General features: G+C 39.0%; 1 protein-coding gene across 2 annotated transcripts in view; it reads left to right on the top strand.

Moving 5' to 3' along the window:
* The window catches only part of VCAN (versican), a 152131-nt gene that overhangs the window by 48445 nt on the left and 89155 nt on the right, over positions 1-14531 (top strand). For both annotated transcript variants that reach the window (XM_060761736.2, XM_060761735.2), the window contains exon 6: positions 11676-11969. In XM_060761736.2, coding sequence (XP_060617719.2) covers positions 11676-11969 — 294 coding nt within the window. The remainder of the gene's footprint in view (positions 1-11675; positions 11970-14531) is intronic.

Below are 14531 nucleotides of genomic sequence, written 5' to 3'. Positions count from 1 at the left end.
CTCTCCAACATTAGTACCAAAAAGGTTACAAATCAGTTTTTGTTCAACTTTAGATTTGATTTGGGGTGCTGATTCAGAAAAGTGCACTGGATAGACCACATCAGCTCTAGTTACTGATACAGATCATATGCCGTGGTCAGTGACCGGGAAGAAGTAGCAGTTGGTGTGAAAGGAACAGAAATAAAATAAATGAATAAAGAGGAAGGAGGCTCGTGGACCAGATTTTTGGCCCACAGGAACCACTGTCCTAGAAGAAAGAAAGAAGTTAGAAAAATTCCTAGCACTGTTGTTATGTCATCATGGACAAATCATCATTCTTGCATGGGGCCATTCTTTTTTTGCCTGTGAAGTATGTTGGAAGAGAGATTTATACGTTGCAACCATAGTACTGAAGCAGATCAATTTTTCATAAAATATGATGCATTATAATTCAGAGGTCATTTCTGAGAGTGTTGACCTTTTCTTATAAGAAATGGAAACATCAGACACCACTGAAAATAATTAGCTGTGCCATCAATATACTGCCAGGTTTGTAAAATGATGTGTGTGAACCATAGTTTCAGAGCATGTTCCATGATTGATTGCAGTGATGATCTAGTCACCATGTGGTATCTTGGTTGACGTGACTTGTGAATATTTGACCCCTAATAAAGTGTATATATTATTCTACAATAATGCACCCAGAGCTATAGTACAGTAAAATGTTGTATTCAACAGCATTATACCAGATGGCATTATTAAGAGGGTGGAGAGTATTTGGAAAAGAGTTTTATTGAAATATGTTTTGAATTTACTGTACTAATTAGATGCATCATAGTGAGGCATATGAAAATCAGTCATGATTTTAGCTTCTTCCATCCCCTTTTATAGTCAATTTCAGCATTCATTTACTTGGAATTAATTCTTTGTATGAGTTTGTTGGGTCCTACCCATAAATACATGGTTGTTGTGGTGTGATTTCAGCCCTTTAAAATGAAATTGGCATATTTTCACAGAAACACTGGAGATTTTCAAAGATAGGAACCCCCCACCCCATCATAGAGAATATTTCTTGTTCCAGAATTATGTCTTTCTAACGTTTTATGCTGAAATTTTCATGTGGTTTGCTTGTAAGTGATTATATATTTGGTCTGGTCTTTTGTATATTCTGTAGTAGTTGAAGAGATGGCCCAAAAACATTTAAATAAACAAATACTAGAGGTTGCCCGTCCTTTTAAGTTATATCTACAACTTGAGTTCCCAGAACTCAAGACCTAGAATTTCAGAATGAGAGCATTGCCTTGTCAAATGTGTGTCTACATGATTTTATTTATTTATTTGTACATTTGTACCCTGTCCTTCCGACCCGGGGGGGGGGGGGGGGGGAGAGGGCGACGACTCGGGGCAGCTTCACAACAAGCACTAATTTTAGTGCTAATCACAAACATAAAATACAATCAAAAGCAATTCATTTAAAAATACATTATATTAATACAAACATTTGTTTAAAATCACGCCAGTTTAAAATCAGTTTCTGGGTCACTCCATTGTCATTCATATCACATTAAATCATCCCAATTGCTGCTTCAGTTGCTTAAACGCATAGTCCCATAACCAGGTCTTAAGTTTCTTTCTAAAATACAGGAGGGAGGGGGCCAATCTGATGTCAACGGGAAGGGAATTCCACAGGCGGCGGGGGGGGGGGGGGCACCACTGAGAAGTTCCTGTCTCTTGTCCCCATCAGTTGTGTTTGCGATGGCAGTGGTTACCGAGAGCATAGCCCCTCCAGCTGATCTTAAACTTTGTGATGGTTCATAATGGGAGATATGTTCGGACAGGTTTCCCCCCCTCATTTGTTAGAATTGATACTTTGTGCAACTGTAGCATGGGTTAATGACATATGCAGTGGTTGTCCTTCGTACATGACCCTTGTAACGTCAGGGCCCATCCCCATGACAGCATCACAAGGATAGGTGGGGGAGGGGGGAAGGGTAATCCCTAGGTTTCAAGTTGGTTTCAAAATCTCAAGGCCTGAGATATTCATGATATTTTTGACCTTACAACCTGTGGCTCTCCAGATATTTTGGACTTAAGTTCCCAGAATTCCTAACCATTGGACAAGCTGGCTAGGGCTCCTTGGAATTGGAGTCCCAAATACCTGGAGGGCCATAGGTTATGCAGGCCTGATTTAGGGCATAGTAGTCTGTGACCAATGCTGTCATTCTAGTCAAAGAACTAATACACAATTCTACTTTCCCACTGCAACCTCTGTGAGAAGTGCAACTGGGAACCCCTTAATATAGGCACGTAAAGGATAGTAACAAATATGATAAGATATCTCAATAAGACCTATCATTGAAGGGGGAAATGTCAACTACTGGGATTTTTTTAACATTTGAGGAACTTTTGTGAAAGCTTTGCAACTACCATGTTTTGAGGGGGCCCCGGTGGCGCAGTGGGTTAAACCCCTGTGCCGGCAGGACTGAAGACCGACAGGTCGCAGGTTCAAATCCGGGGAGAGGCGGATGTGTTCCCTCTATCAGCTCCAGCTCCTCATGCAGGGACATGAGGGAAGCCTCCCACAAGGATGATAAAACATCAAAATCATCTGGGCGTCCCCTGAGCAACGTCCTTGCAGAAGGCCAATTCTCTCACACCAGAAGCGACTTGCAGTTTCTCAGGTCGCTCCTGACACGACAAAAAAACCCAACCAACCATGTTTTGAGATTCCAGTTGAATTATTTCCACAAATATGGTTTCTTCAAAGGCATATAAAAGGACAATGAGAAGTGTTGGTGATATGTTGGTTTAAAGACAACGATCAGATTGATAGACTACAACATTATTCTTAAAGAAATTTAACTTTACTCTTTACCCTTAAAATCTATGTAATCTGCAAAACATGGCTTTGATATTAGGTGGGCGTGAGTGGTAAATGTATATTTGATTTTTAAAGGATGCCTGCTTTCCATGTTTCACTGATGGTGCAGATATTAAGCCATGCCCACATCATATGCAATCAGAGAAGTGATAGAAAACTTATTTTATGAATGTCTAATGGAAAATTCTAACATGTAATTTCCCAGGCTGTACCTTTATGCCTTTTGGTCAAGAAAAGCAATACAAATCCAGATATTTTGGTATATTTTCTGTATTTTAAAAATACTGGTACATGAGCATTCATAACTACTAGCCACCAGGGAGCAATTTATTTACATTGATCTACGATTACAGAATAGCCCAGTGATAAATTTGTACCATCAATAATTCTGAAGCGACCATAGCTATGGGTTGTCAAACCCTTTACCTAGCAAAGAATTCTTACTGAAATTTCAGGGATATTACTTCTTAGCACAGGGTATCATTATTAAATGGTAAACTTTAAGTTACTTGTGCTGGTGTTCTCCATTTACTTAAAATGTTTCATATCCTCCAACAGTTCACTGGGACATTTATGGCCAAGCAAACCCATGGCATGCTCAAGATGGCAAAAACTTTAGGATAAGCAATGCACAAGCTAGGAGAAGCTGCAATAGTTTGTGTTTGCCTGAGCCTACTGAGAAGGGCAACAACCTGCCCTATGCTCTTCTCCCTCCCTGAGTTAATTGACCATTGGGTACTTTTGCACTTTGAAATGAGTTTGAAGTAACTGAACTAAGTTGAGGAAAAATTGAAAGAACATTTCCATGACCTTCTGGCAAGGAAACTAGTCCAATGTGGGCTAGGCAAAACTACGGTGAGGTGGATCTGTAATTGGTTAAGTGGACGAACACAGAGAGTGCTCACTAATGCTTCCTCTTCATCTTGGAAAGAAGTGACGAGCGAAGTGCCGCAGGGTTCCGTCCTGGGCCCGGTCCTGTTCAACATCTTTATTAATGACTTAGATGAAGGGCTAGAAGGCATGATCATCAAGTTTGCAGACGACACCAAATTGGGAGGGATAGCCAATAGTCCAGAGGACAGGAGCAGAATTCAAAACGATCTTGACAGATTAGAGAGATGGGCCAAAACTAACAAAATGAAGTTCAACAGTGACAAATGCAAGATACTCCACTTTGGCAGAAAAAATGAGATGCAAAGATACAGAATGGGGGACGCCTGGCTCGAGAGCAGTACGTGTGAAAAAGATCTTGGAGTCCTCGTGGACAACAAGTTAAACATGAGCCAACAATGTGATGTGGCGGCAAAAAAAGCCAATGGGATTTTGGCCTGCATCAATAGGAGCATAGTGTCTAGATCTAAGGAAGTAATGCTACCCCTCTATTCTGCTTTGGTTAGACCACATCTGGAATATTGTGTCCAATTCTGGGCATCACAATTCAAGAGAGATATTGACAAGCTGGAAGATGTCCAGAGGAGGGCGACTAAAATGATCAAGGGTCTGGAGAACAAGCCCTATGAGGAGCGGCTTAGGGAACTGGGCATGTTTAGCCTGAAGAAGAGAAGGCTGAGAGGAGATATGATAGCCATGTATAAATATGTGAGAGGAAGCCACAGGGAGGAGGGAGCTAGCTTGTTTTCTGCTTCCTTGGAGACTAGGACACGGAACAATGGCTTCAAACTACAAGAAAGGAGATTCCATCTGAACATTAGGAAGAACTTCCTGACTGTGAGAGCCGTTCAGCAGTGGAACTCTCTGCCCCGGAGTGTGGTGGAGGCTCCTTCCTTGGAAGCTTTTAAACAGAGGCTGGATGGCCATCTGTCAGGGGTGATTTGAATGCAATATTCCTGCTTCTTGGCAGGGGGTTGGACTGGATGGCCCATGAGGTCTCTTCCAACTCTTTGATTCTATGATTCTATTCTATGATCATTGCAAATAGTACTCTACATTACTTTATTCTTTGCCTTCTTTCTCTTGCAACAAAATATGGGGCCTGAACTTCAGGAGAAAGAATATTCACTGATAATGTCTCTTGAGTCCAAACTTTTGGGCAAGAGAGACAGTAGAGAATCCTTCTCCGACCCTCCTTTAAAACTAGAAAGTTTGGCTGCCAACTCTATTTTACTGTAGTTAACAGCAATAAAAAGAAGCTTAGTCAGGTGCTTTTAAAACTGAGCAGTGCAAATACACAGAGCAGGACAATCTGGAGATTCTTAGAGTGCTTTGACTTTGGGGCTGAGGCAATCAACCCAAACCTGGGGCCAAAACCAACAGAAATCACATTGCTGTCTGTAATCCAAAGATTGTCATGGTTTCCATGTCACCCCTTTTATTTGTTGCAGGGCACAGCCAGACTAAGCTCCTTTCCTCTCTCGCTCTTGGCCTGGGTGTTTGTCTTGATCGTTTTGCTGAGTTACTCTCAGTGTGGATTCCAGCTATCAAAACACTGCAGATCACTTTTAACCCAGGTTCCCATCCCCCCTCTTCTTTCTAAATATTTCTTCATTGCTGTAATGGCCAAGGCTACGTAACTCGCAAGCTTGCCAGATGGATTTTCTCTGTGTCTTTCTGGAACATGTGGAAAAAATACATTAAAGCTGCTTTTGTTGGGAAACGTTGGCTCATGCAGATACATCATTCAGAACTACAGACCATGTGATGGGACTAATCTGCCACTTAAATGAGGGCTGTAACATTACCATGAGCAGAATGAGAGCTGGTCTTGGAAACAGCACTTTTAACACTTTTTATTGAATTTGCAAACAGTTATTATAATCCTTGGGGAAATTGTTTTGAAGGCCCAAATAGTATTTCTCTGTTACTGAGTGGATAGAAGTGATATAAACACTGCCCTAATCTGGCTACATATCAGGATGTCAGAATTAAAGTTATAGTGGGTTTAAGCCTTTGGTATATAAGGCTGGATCTAAACTGCCATATATTTAAGATTATCAAAACAGATAATCCACATTATCTGCTTTGAGCTGAATTATATGAGTCTGCACTGCCATATAATCCAGTTCAAAGCAGATAATCTGGATTTCATATGGCGGTGTAAATGGGGCCCTAAGATGCCAGTGCACAGTGCCTTTATTCAGTGATTCTCCTCCCTCTTTGATCCAGACAAATACTATGTCTTGTGGTCCTCATGTGTGTATGGAAGTTGTACAGTTCAAAAAGTTATTTTTCCATTTTAGTTGTAATTTCTATTCTGTGCAAAAATGCAGTTTTCCATGCAAATCATTTGCAGATTTGTGCTGAATAGATTCCCAGAACATGATAGGGTAAGATGAATGCTGAATCTTCCCAAGATTTTCCCTGCCAACTCTTTGCATGCCACTGGATTAGTGGGTGTGAACTAGTTCATGAAGATTTCAGAATCTGACATTGTGTATTTCCTATTGGAACATAGGCTGCAACAGGCATCCATTTTTGGCTGTCCCCTACCCTACTGCAGAACATAAAATACATGTTTTGGCAATGGGTGAATTGACATTCTTCAAGTCTGTGGACAGAAGAGAAATATGAAAAAGTAGATTAGAATCATACAATAATAGAGTTGAAAGACACCATGTGGGCCATTTAGTCCAGCCCCCTGTCGTGCAGGAAAAGCACAATCAAAATAACCCTGATAGATGGACATCCAGCCTCTGTTTAAAAGCTTCCAAGGAAGGTGCTTTCACCACACTCTGAAGCAGAGAGTTCTGCTGATGAACAGCTCTTACAGTCAGAAAGTTCTTCCTAATGTTCAGGTGGAATCTCCTTTCCTATAATTTGAACCCATTGCTCCAAGTCCTAGTTTCCAGGCCAACAGAAAACAAACCTTCTCCCTCTTCCTTAGGTCATCATTTCGCTCTGACTTTTCCCTATCCCTTGTTAGCATTTCACCACTCTCTCTGTTTCCTTTTTCTTCTTTTTTTCAAAGAAACCCTTTTTTAAAACTGATTTCAATCTCTCTGGCAAGCTTGAGCTCATTTTGTGCCTTAGCCTTACAAACCTTTTCCCTACATATGTTGGTTATTTGTTTGAAATCCTTTTCGGTGATTTCCCCCTTTTCCATTTCTTGCGCATGTCTCTTTTAAATCTTAGCTCAGTTAAAAGTTATTTGGACATCAATTCTGGTTGTTTTACACTTCTGTTTTTTCTTCTTGCTGGCACTGTTTGCAATTTTGCTTTCAGTGTCTCACTTTTAAGAATCTCCCATCCATCATTAAATCCCTGCTCTTTTAGTATTCCTGTCCATGGAATCATGCCCAGTATTTCCTTAAATTTCCTGAAGTCAGCTCTCCTAAAGTTTATAATGCATGTTTGACTTCTTTTAGTCTCACCCCCCCTTTGTATCAAGAACTCCAGGAGCACATGGTTACTCCCACTCAGGACTTTAGCCAGGGGGGCAGTTTAAGTGTTCAAGCCCCCTGAAATGTTTCAGGTTAAAATAAACCTGGTTTACTCATGAATTGGTTAATTCATAAGTAAACCAGGTTTATTTTAACCTGAAACAAGCAGGCCTGTAGCGGGGGGGTGGGGGGGGTTAAGCGTTCAACCCCCCCCCCCCCCCCAGCTACAGGCCTGCTCTAAGGTTCCCACCACTTCCACTCCATTGAACAGATCATCACTGTTGGTTGGGATCAGATCCAGAATAGTTGATCCCCTTGTTGCCTCTTCTAAAATTGTCTGCAAGGCAAGTGTGGAATTTGCTGGACTTTGTACTCTTGGAAAAGTTTGTTTTCCAACAATATCAGAGTAGTTGAATCCCCTATTACTACTATATTTCTTCTTCTTTATGCATGTTTGGTCATCTGGTCAAGAACGGCTTCATCCAGTTCTTCTGTCTGGCTTGGTGGTCTGTAGCAGATCTCCACAACAACATCTTTTTCAGTCCTTGTTCCCTTAATTATTATCCAGAAACTCTCAATCTGGTTTCCAGTATTGAAGCCTGAGAATGATTCTCCTTGTTAGAGTTGTCAAACATTCAAAAATCTTCTTTCTTGTATTTTATTCTTCAAGTGTATGAATATTCTTTTCATCCTTACTATGTTTTACAAGTTCTAGTTGAGCAAAGGCAAAAACTTGAGAGAGGGTGTGAAATATGGTTAGAGGCAAGCAGGAAACTCTATATTATGTGAACCTTCCTATTCCTCTAATAACAATGGTCTGTGAAAGTAAAGAGAAAACTTGTTTGAAGCACTGTTTCCAATAGTATTATCTGCCAGGAATATTTTTTTTCTAGAAATCTATCTTTCTTATACTGTCTTGTAATATATATATTTATCACTCTCTTTAAAAAGTACAGATTCAAACATTGTACCACAGAAATGTTTACTAAACTTACATCCTGATTTAAGTAATAATATTTACTTCAATATTTCTATTGATTTCCATGGGATTTGCTTCTACAGTCTTACGACCCTTCTGCACAGCCCTATATCCCAGAATATCAAGGCAGGAAATCCCAAATTATCTGAGTGTGGACTCAGATAACCCAGTTCAAAGCAGATAACGTGGGATTTTCTGCCTTGATATTCTGGGATATAGGGCTGTGTGGAAGGGCTCCCAGTTGCTAGTTCTAGCTAGAGTAAATCCATTGAATCAATAAGAACTTGGTAAATCAACATTCATGTAAGTTTTATACAATGGCCAGTATTTATATCACCTGAGCTTTGTAACACTCCTAGCCTTCCCAATTCCATGTCATCTACATGGATGGCAGATTTGAGGCACTATAGTACACTCCTCTGGCCATTTACCTCCACCATCCCATTCACCAAATCTCCATTGGGTTGTAACTCATGACTGGTTGGACTCTTGTTGGAACACTATCTGAATATTATAGTAGTGGTTGCACTTTCTTTTCTATGGTTACTGAAAGTGGTGGCTGTTGCATCCAACTATTTCTCAATTCCTGGCATGCTAAAAGCAAAGGCATTTTAAGAGAGGTAACTTGGACAATTATCTTTTCTGTCCACCCTCCCCCCCCCCCCCCAAATCTCCATAGGATTCTTTGAGTGTCTCAGTTTCACAAATCCTATGACCTGGAAGCCAGGTTTAAAGCCAGCACCCATTCCCCCACTTTCTGCTGCTGCTGACTTTGTCATTTTTTGTTGCTGCCACTGCATCCACAATATTTTCCACCTTGCTATTACTGCACCTTTACCTATGAGCGAATAGGATCCTGTCATATATAATTATCTCCCGGATCAAAGCTTGAGTATATTTTGTTGTTTCTGTATCATGTACCATAGCAAAAACACTATTTCATGAGACACCAATTTCAATAAAAATGGGGAGCAAATGGTTTTGATTACCTAAAAAATTGGCTTGAAAAACATTTTCATACATTTCCCGTAAAGTAACAGTGAAAACATCTTCCATTGTAACTACAGAATTAAAGAGAATTATTTCCGACTCCAACAATCCTCGCTGGTTGTCTGTTTTGTTAACATGTTACAATGGCTATTACAGAAATTGAGGAGCAGATGGGGTTGTAGTGACACATACATTTGTAGTTTCCTTTCAAGGAAGATGATACATTTGTAGACGTATTGCCTGTTTTTGAGTATTCATATTATGTTGCAGTGCTATTGGTCTCATTGGTGTTTTTTAAAATTGGGAATTTCAAAATGATATGGTGTAATTGTTTGGCTTGAATGTCAAAACTTGACACATTAACATAATTAAACACCTTCATATGTGCAAGAATTTGTTTTTTACAAAATACTCTGTGAAATGGCAATGTAAATATAGTTTTAGTTTTCCTGGCCATTTCATTGGTTTTTTTTGGAAGGTTCTACTGTGGGTTTTTTTTTCCATATTAGTGAATAATGTGCTATTATCTGAGATGCAAATTTTGTGCACTGCACAGTCAGGTGCTCTGGCAGGGAAGCCCAGAATCTTTGGCATTTGATACATCAATTCCTTTCCTTGTTATCCAGAATGTACTTTAAGATAAGCAAATCCCCATCTGAGCCACTGAAGCAAAGTGTGGCTATCTTGGCATTTGAAAAGCTTGGAAAATTGCATTTCAAATGTAGTTAATATGGATATTCAGTTATAGTTGCAAGATGTGCCACAAGAGTTAGCTGCTGTTATAATTATACTTTTCAAATGTAATATTGGCTATTTATGATCAAATAGAATAGTTGTTTTTATATGAACTAAAATGGAATTAGAATATAGCAAACGATGTAGTACAAAATATGTTCCCACTTCATGTTTATCTCAAGACCTATAACAGAATGCAGCACAAGGCAGCAACATGACCTTGAATTAGGTGATATTTCTTTTCCACAACTGAGTTCAGTCATGATCACATACTTATGAAAGTAACTAAAACCATTACAACTACTGTTCAAAAATCCTGATCACATCCTTCATTGAATTATAACTTTATGGTAATGTATACATTGCTATTCGATATAGGAATTTATTCCATGGGAATAATTCCATATGGCAACTGTCTATTCTCGTTCATTAGCAAATTACTAGTCATGGTGCAGAGTAAGTAGAGAGAGGGCTTGTATATGGGAAGTGCCTCAGTAGCATGATTCATCATAAGAAGATACCCACTAATGACACTGACTGAGATGCAGACTAAATTGTGCCTTTATTAAAATAGCAAAATAATTTCAGAAATAAAGTGACTCAGAGAGTCACTTTATTTGAAGGGTTTTAAGCAGAGACTTGGATTGCCAAGTATTTTGGTTGGGTGGCGCAGTGGGTTAAACCCCTGTGCTGGCAGGACTGAAGACCGACAGGTCGCAGGTTCGAATCCAGGGAGAGGCGGATGAGCTCCCTCTATCAGCTCCAGCTCCTCATGCAGGGACATGAGATAAGCCTCCCACAAGGATGATAAAAACATCAAAATCATCTGAGCGTCCCCTGGGCAATGTCCTTGCAGACACCAGAAGCGACTTCTAACACGACAAAAAAAAAAAAAGGCAGTATATTGGATTGGATGATCCTTGTGGTCTATTCAAACCGTAATCCTCCAGATGTTACTGGACTTCCCTTCTCATACTCCTCACCACCCTGGCTAAGTGTAAGGAAAGTTGTAGTCCAACAACATCTTGGAGCTCCACACATTGCTCACCCCTACTGTAACAGTTAAATCGTTGCATCTCTTTGAATTGTATAGATTCCCCCAGGGCAACTGTATGATAACTTCTTGCAAAAGTCATTTGTTTCATTAGGGTTCACTATTATCTATGGTTTCCTGTTTAAAAATGTATTTCCCATGAATATGTGGGTTGTATTGTATAGGAATGGGAAGGGATGGAAGAGGGTAAGGACAAGATTTATGATACTTAGATGGATGGAGTACATGTAATTAGTTTTGGTTATCAGAAATTAGGTCTGATTTAGCTTGTGGATAAAGCTAAGCCTAAAGGATTCAGGAAATGTTTTCAGGAGAATCTGATATGTGCTTCTGAGGATGAAGAAAGGAAGAAGTCTGGGAAAGTGTACTAGTCATAAGGGAAATCATATGGAATAGATGAAATTAAATAGTGTAGGGATGCTTTGAAGTGGAAGGGAATTTATTAGATTAGGTCATGAAGATCCAAAGAAGCAAGTCAGTATCTCAGAAAATTGCTGCTTCCAAGTCAACATCAGCACTCTATAGAATTGTTATATAGAATGCTCAAGACAGTTTACATCAAAATGGAGAAACTGTAACATTCATCAAAAAATGAACAAAATTGTGTTATTGTAATAATGCTGGAAGCTGATTTTTTCATTTGAGCAGTTTTAAGGAAGTGACACAATTACATGTGTGCTCGCAAAGAAGTAAATGTACAATTTGTTTCCATTCTTGTAGGTGATCTCTTCCATATAACTTCTCCCAACAAGCTAACATTTGAAGAAGCTGTACGAGGATGTGAAGAACGAGATGCAGTTCTGGCTACGGCTGGTGACCTGCATGCTGCCTGGAGGGAAGGCTTTGACCAGTGTGACTATGGCTGGCTGGCTGATGGCAGTGTGCGTTACCCTGTTTCTGTGGCAAGAATCCAATGTGGTGGAGGTTTACTTGGAGTGCGAACCCTTTATCGTTTCGAGAATCAAACCGGATTTCCTGAACCAGACAGCAGATTTGATGCCTACTGCTTTAAACGTAAGCACATTGTTTTTAAACACACTCTTAAAAAAACACCCTCATATAGCCTTGGTTTTCTTGGATCTCCAAAGGGGATCATCCAAAATTAATTAATTTCAAGAATAGTCCACTTTTATTCCTACATGGAAACCAAGTAGGCTCAACATTATGTTCCACAGGTATGTTGCACTAGAGAAAGGATACATCCAGCTTTCTTTTTTAGTATCTGATGTCGTTCCACTAGGAACTCCCTATTTTAAAGCTGCTCAGTGCTCACAATTTCCCTCAATTCTATTGCAGATTGTATTAATTTGAACTAACCTTTCCTTCTTTTGGTGTCCCAGGAAAAATTATAGTAGTTTTTTTTTGAAGACTTTCTAGAATTAAGTGGAGAACTTCGATTCTTTCATATGTTTTGTACTTAAAGTCCCAGAAGACTCAGGGCCCTTCCACACAGCCATATAAACCAGAATAATAAGGCAGAATAACCCACAATATCTTCTTTGAACTGGAATATCTGTCTCCACACTGCCCTATATCCCAGTTCAAAGTTAATAATGTGGGACTTTATTCAGCTGTGTGGAAGGGGCCTCCATTGACATGATTGATAATGCAAAATTACAGGATTATAGTCCAAAACATCTGGAGGGTAAAATCTTCCCATCCTGGTTTAGAAGGCCTATACACATCATTGAAATATTTGATAGAAACATGGCTAGCTGTAAGCACTAGTTTCTTTAAATTAGAACTTCTCCAAACAATATTTTCCTTTCCCTTTCTCCATGATTTACCCCCAATACCCTCATTTCTCCCAGCCAGAATCGTAAGGGTTGACATTTGGAATCTATTCCTTAGCCATCCAGTGAATTGAAATAACCTGTTTGGGTGCCAAATGTGGAACCTAAACTGCTGTGAGAGCACTAGATGCCAGTTTGGAAACCTTGCAAGACGACAAAATTGAGAAATAGCTTGCATGATAATTCTATTGAGCAGAATATTCAGTTTGCTCAGTGAACCCTATTTTTGTTTAAATGTATTTATATTATATAGTTGAAGACCCATTAAACAAAACAAGGAGTAATTGAAACATGACCATTAAAACATAGAAATACATAAAAATATACCATGCTGCAGAAGATTTTACCTTTACAAAGAAGAGGAATCTAGTGAATACTGAAATTTATTTATTGATTTATTTATGTTAGTATTGTAGCTATCTGATTTGTAGCAGGCAGGAAATATTCTAGCTACCATTCCAGTGATCTTCCAGGGCGTTTCCTTAGAGAAAGGCCAAGCAAACTGCTACATTCCACTCTATAAAAACTGCATTAAAAAGACATGACTTTTGTCTACTTTGATTCCACAGGGACAGAAATCATTTTTATATGAGGCCAAACTGTTATTTCATGACAAGCTGTTCTTCAATTAACATGCATGCCTATAAACACCTCTAATCTCTGCCCTTACTGTCTGAAGTACACAGTATTCAAACCCTTTGTCCTCTTGTTCCTGGGACAGAAAAATGCTTGACTTTATTTGAGAATCAGCCTTGGTTTGAAAGTAAATTTGTAAAATGAGCTGGGAAAATTGTATTTTTGAACTACAACTGCCAGATTTTGGGAGATAGATTTGTAATAAGAATAAGTAACATTCCTGAAATCTGGCATTCAACAGTGTCCATAGAGCTGCATTTTTCAGGGACAGAAATACAAATGAATTTATAAACCTATGAGAATCATTTGTTTTGTGAAAAAGCAGCCTTCTCCAATTAATTGAATAAAAGTACTTTTTTGTGTGGCTTGGGCATTGTAGCCCTCCAAAAGGGTCAGGGGGTATTGTTAGCTAGAAATCTTGATCAACCTAAGTTCACAAGTCTCTGACTAAAAGGCCAACAATCTATATAATACAAATGTTACACCTGCTTATTAAATACATTTTTTATTCATAAGAGGAAAATATGCCAAAATTCAGGAGGGGGTGTTTTGATGGAGATATATTTGCTCTTCCAGTGCAGCAAAGCAAAAGTAGTGATCAGAACTTTTTTTTATAAATCATTGCAGTCCCTGTAAAAGTACTATCCAAAATGGAGATATCACCAATAATAAAATTCTTGTCACATTTGTAGGGCCTCTCATTGGCATGGATCAGTCAAAACATAGATCTTGCAGATATATTAGATTTTTACATGGTTAAGATATCATTAAGCTTGTTGGATATCATGTTCAGTAGTCTAATTCTCTAGTGTGTTGTCTCTGAAACACATCTCTAAGATTTTGAGATGTTAGATATGTTTCAGAATTCATTCCAAGAGACCTTCCAGTACTTTGGTGTGGTTGATGCTCTGTTATCTAGCTTCTTTGACTTTGCCTTTGATTACATTTATACTAAATAAATGTTATAAACTTTACGTAATCTATGAGTATTTCTGAATCTCAGGTAAGCGTCAAGTGGCTGAAATCTTTCAAAAATTATTATCCTGATCAATTCATAGTTCTTACTAGGTTACTGTCCAACACACTGGTCTTAAATGGTTACATTTCCTTCCCATCTCTGTACTTAACCATTCTTGTGAATAATGCA

Source organism: Anolis sagrei, chromosome 2, assembly GCF_037176765.1.
Source record: "Anolis sagrei isolate rAnoSag1 chromosome 2, rAnoSag1.mat, whole genome shotgun sequence".
Taxonomy (NCBI): domain Eukaryota; kingdom Metazoa; phylum Chordata; class Lepidosauria; order Squamata; family Dactyloidae; genus Anolis; species Anolis sagrei.
This window is presented reverse-complemented; position numbering and strand designations above follow the sequence as displayed.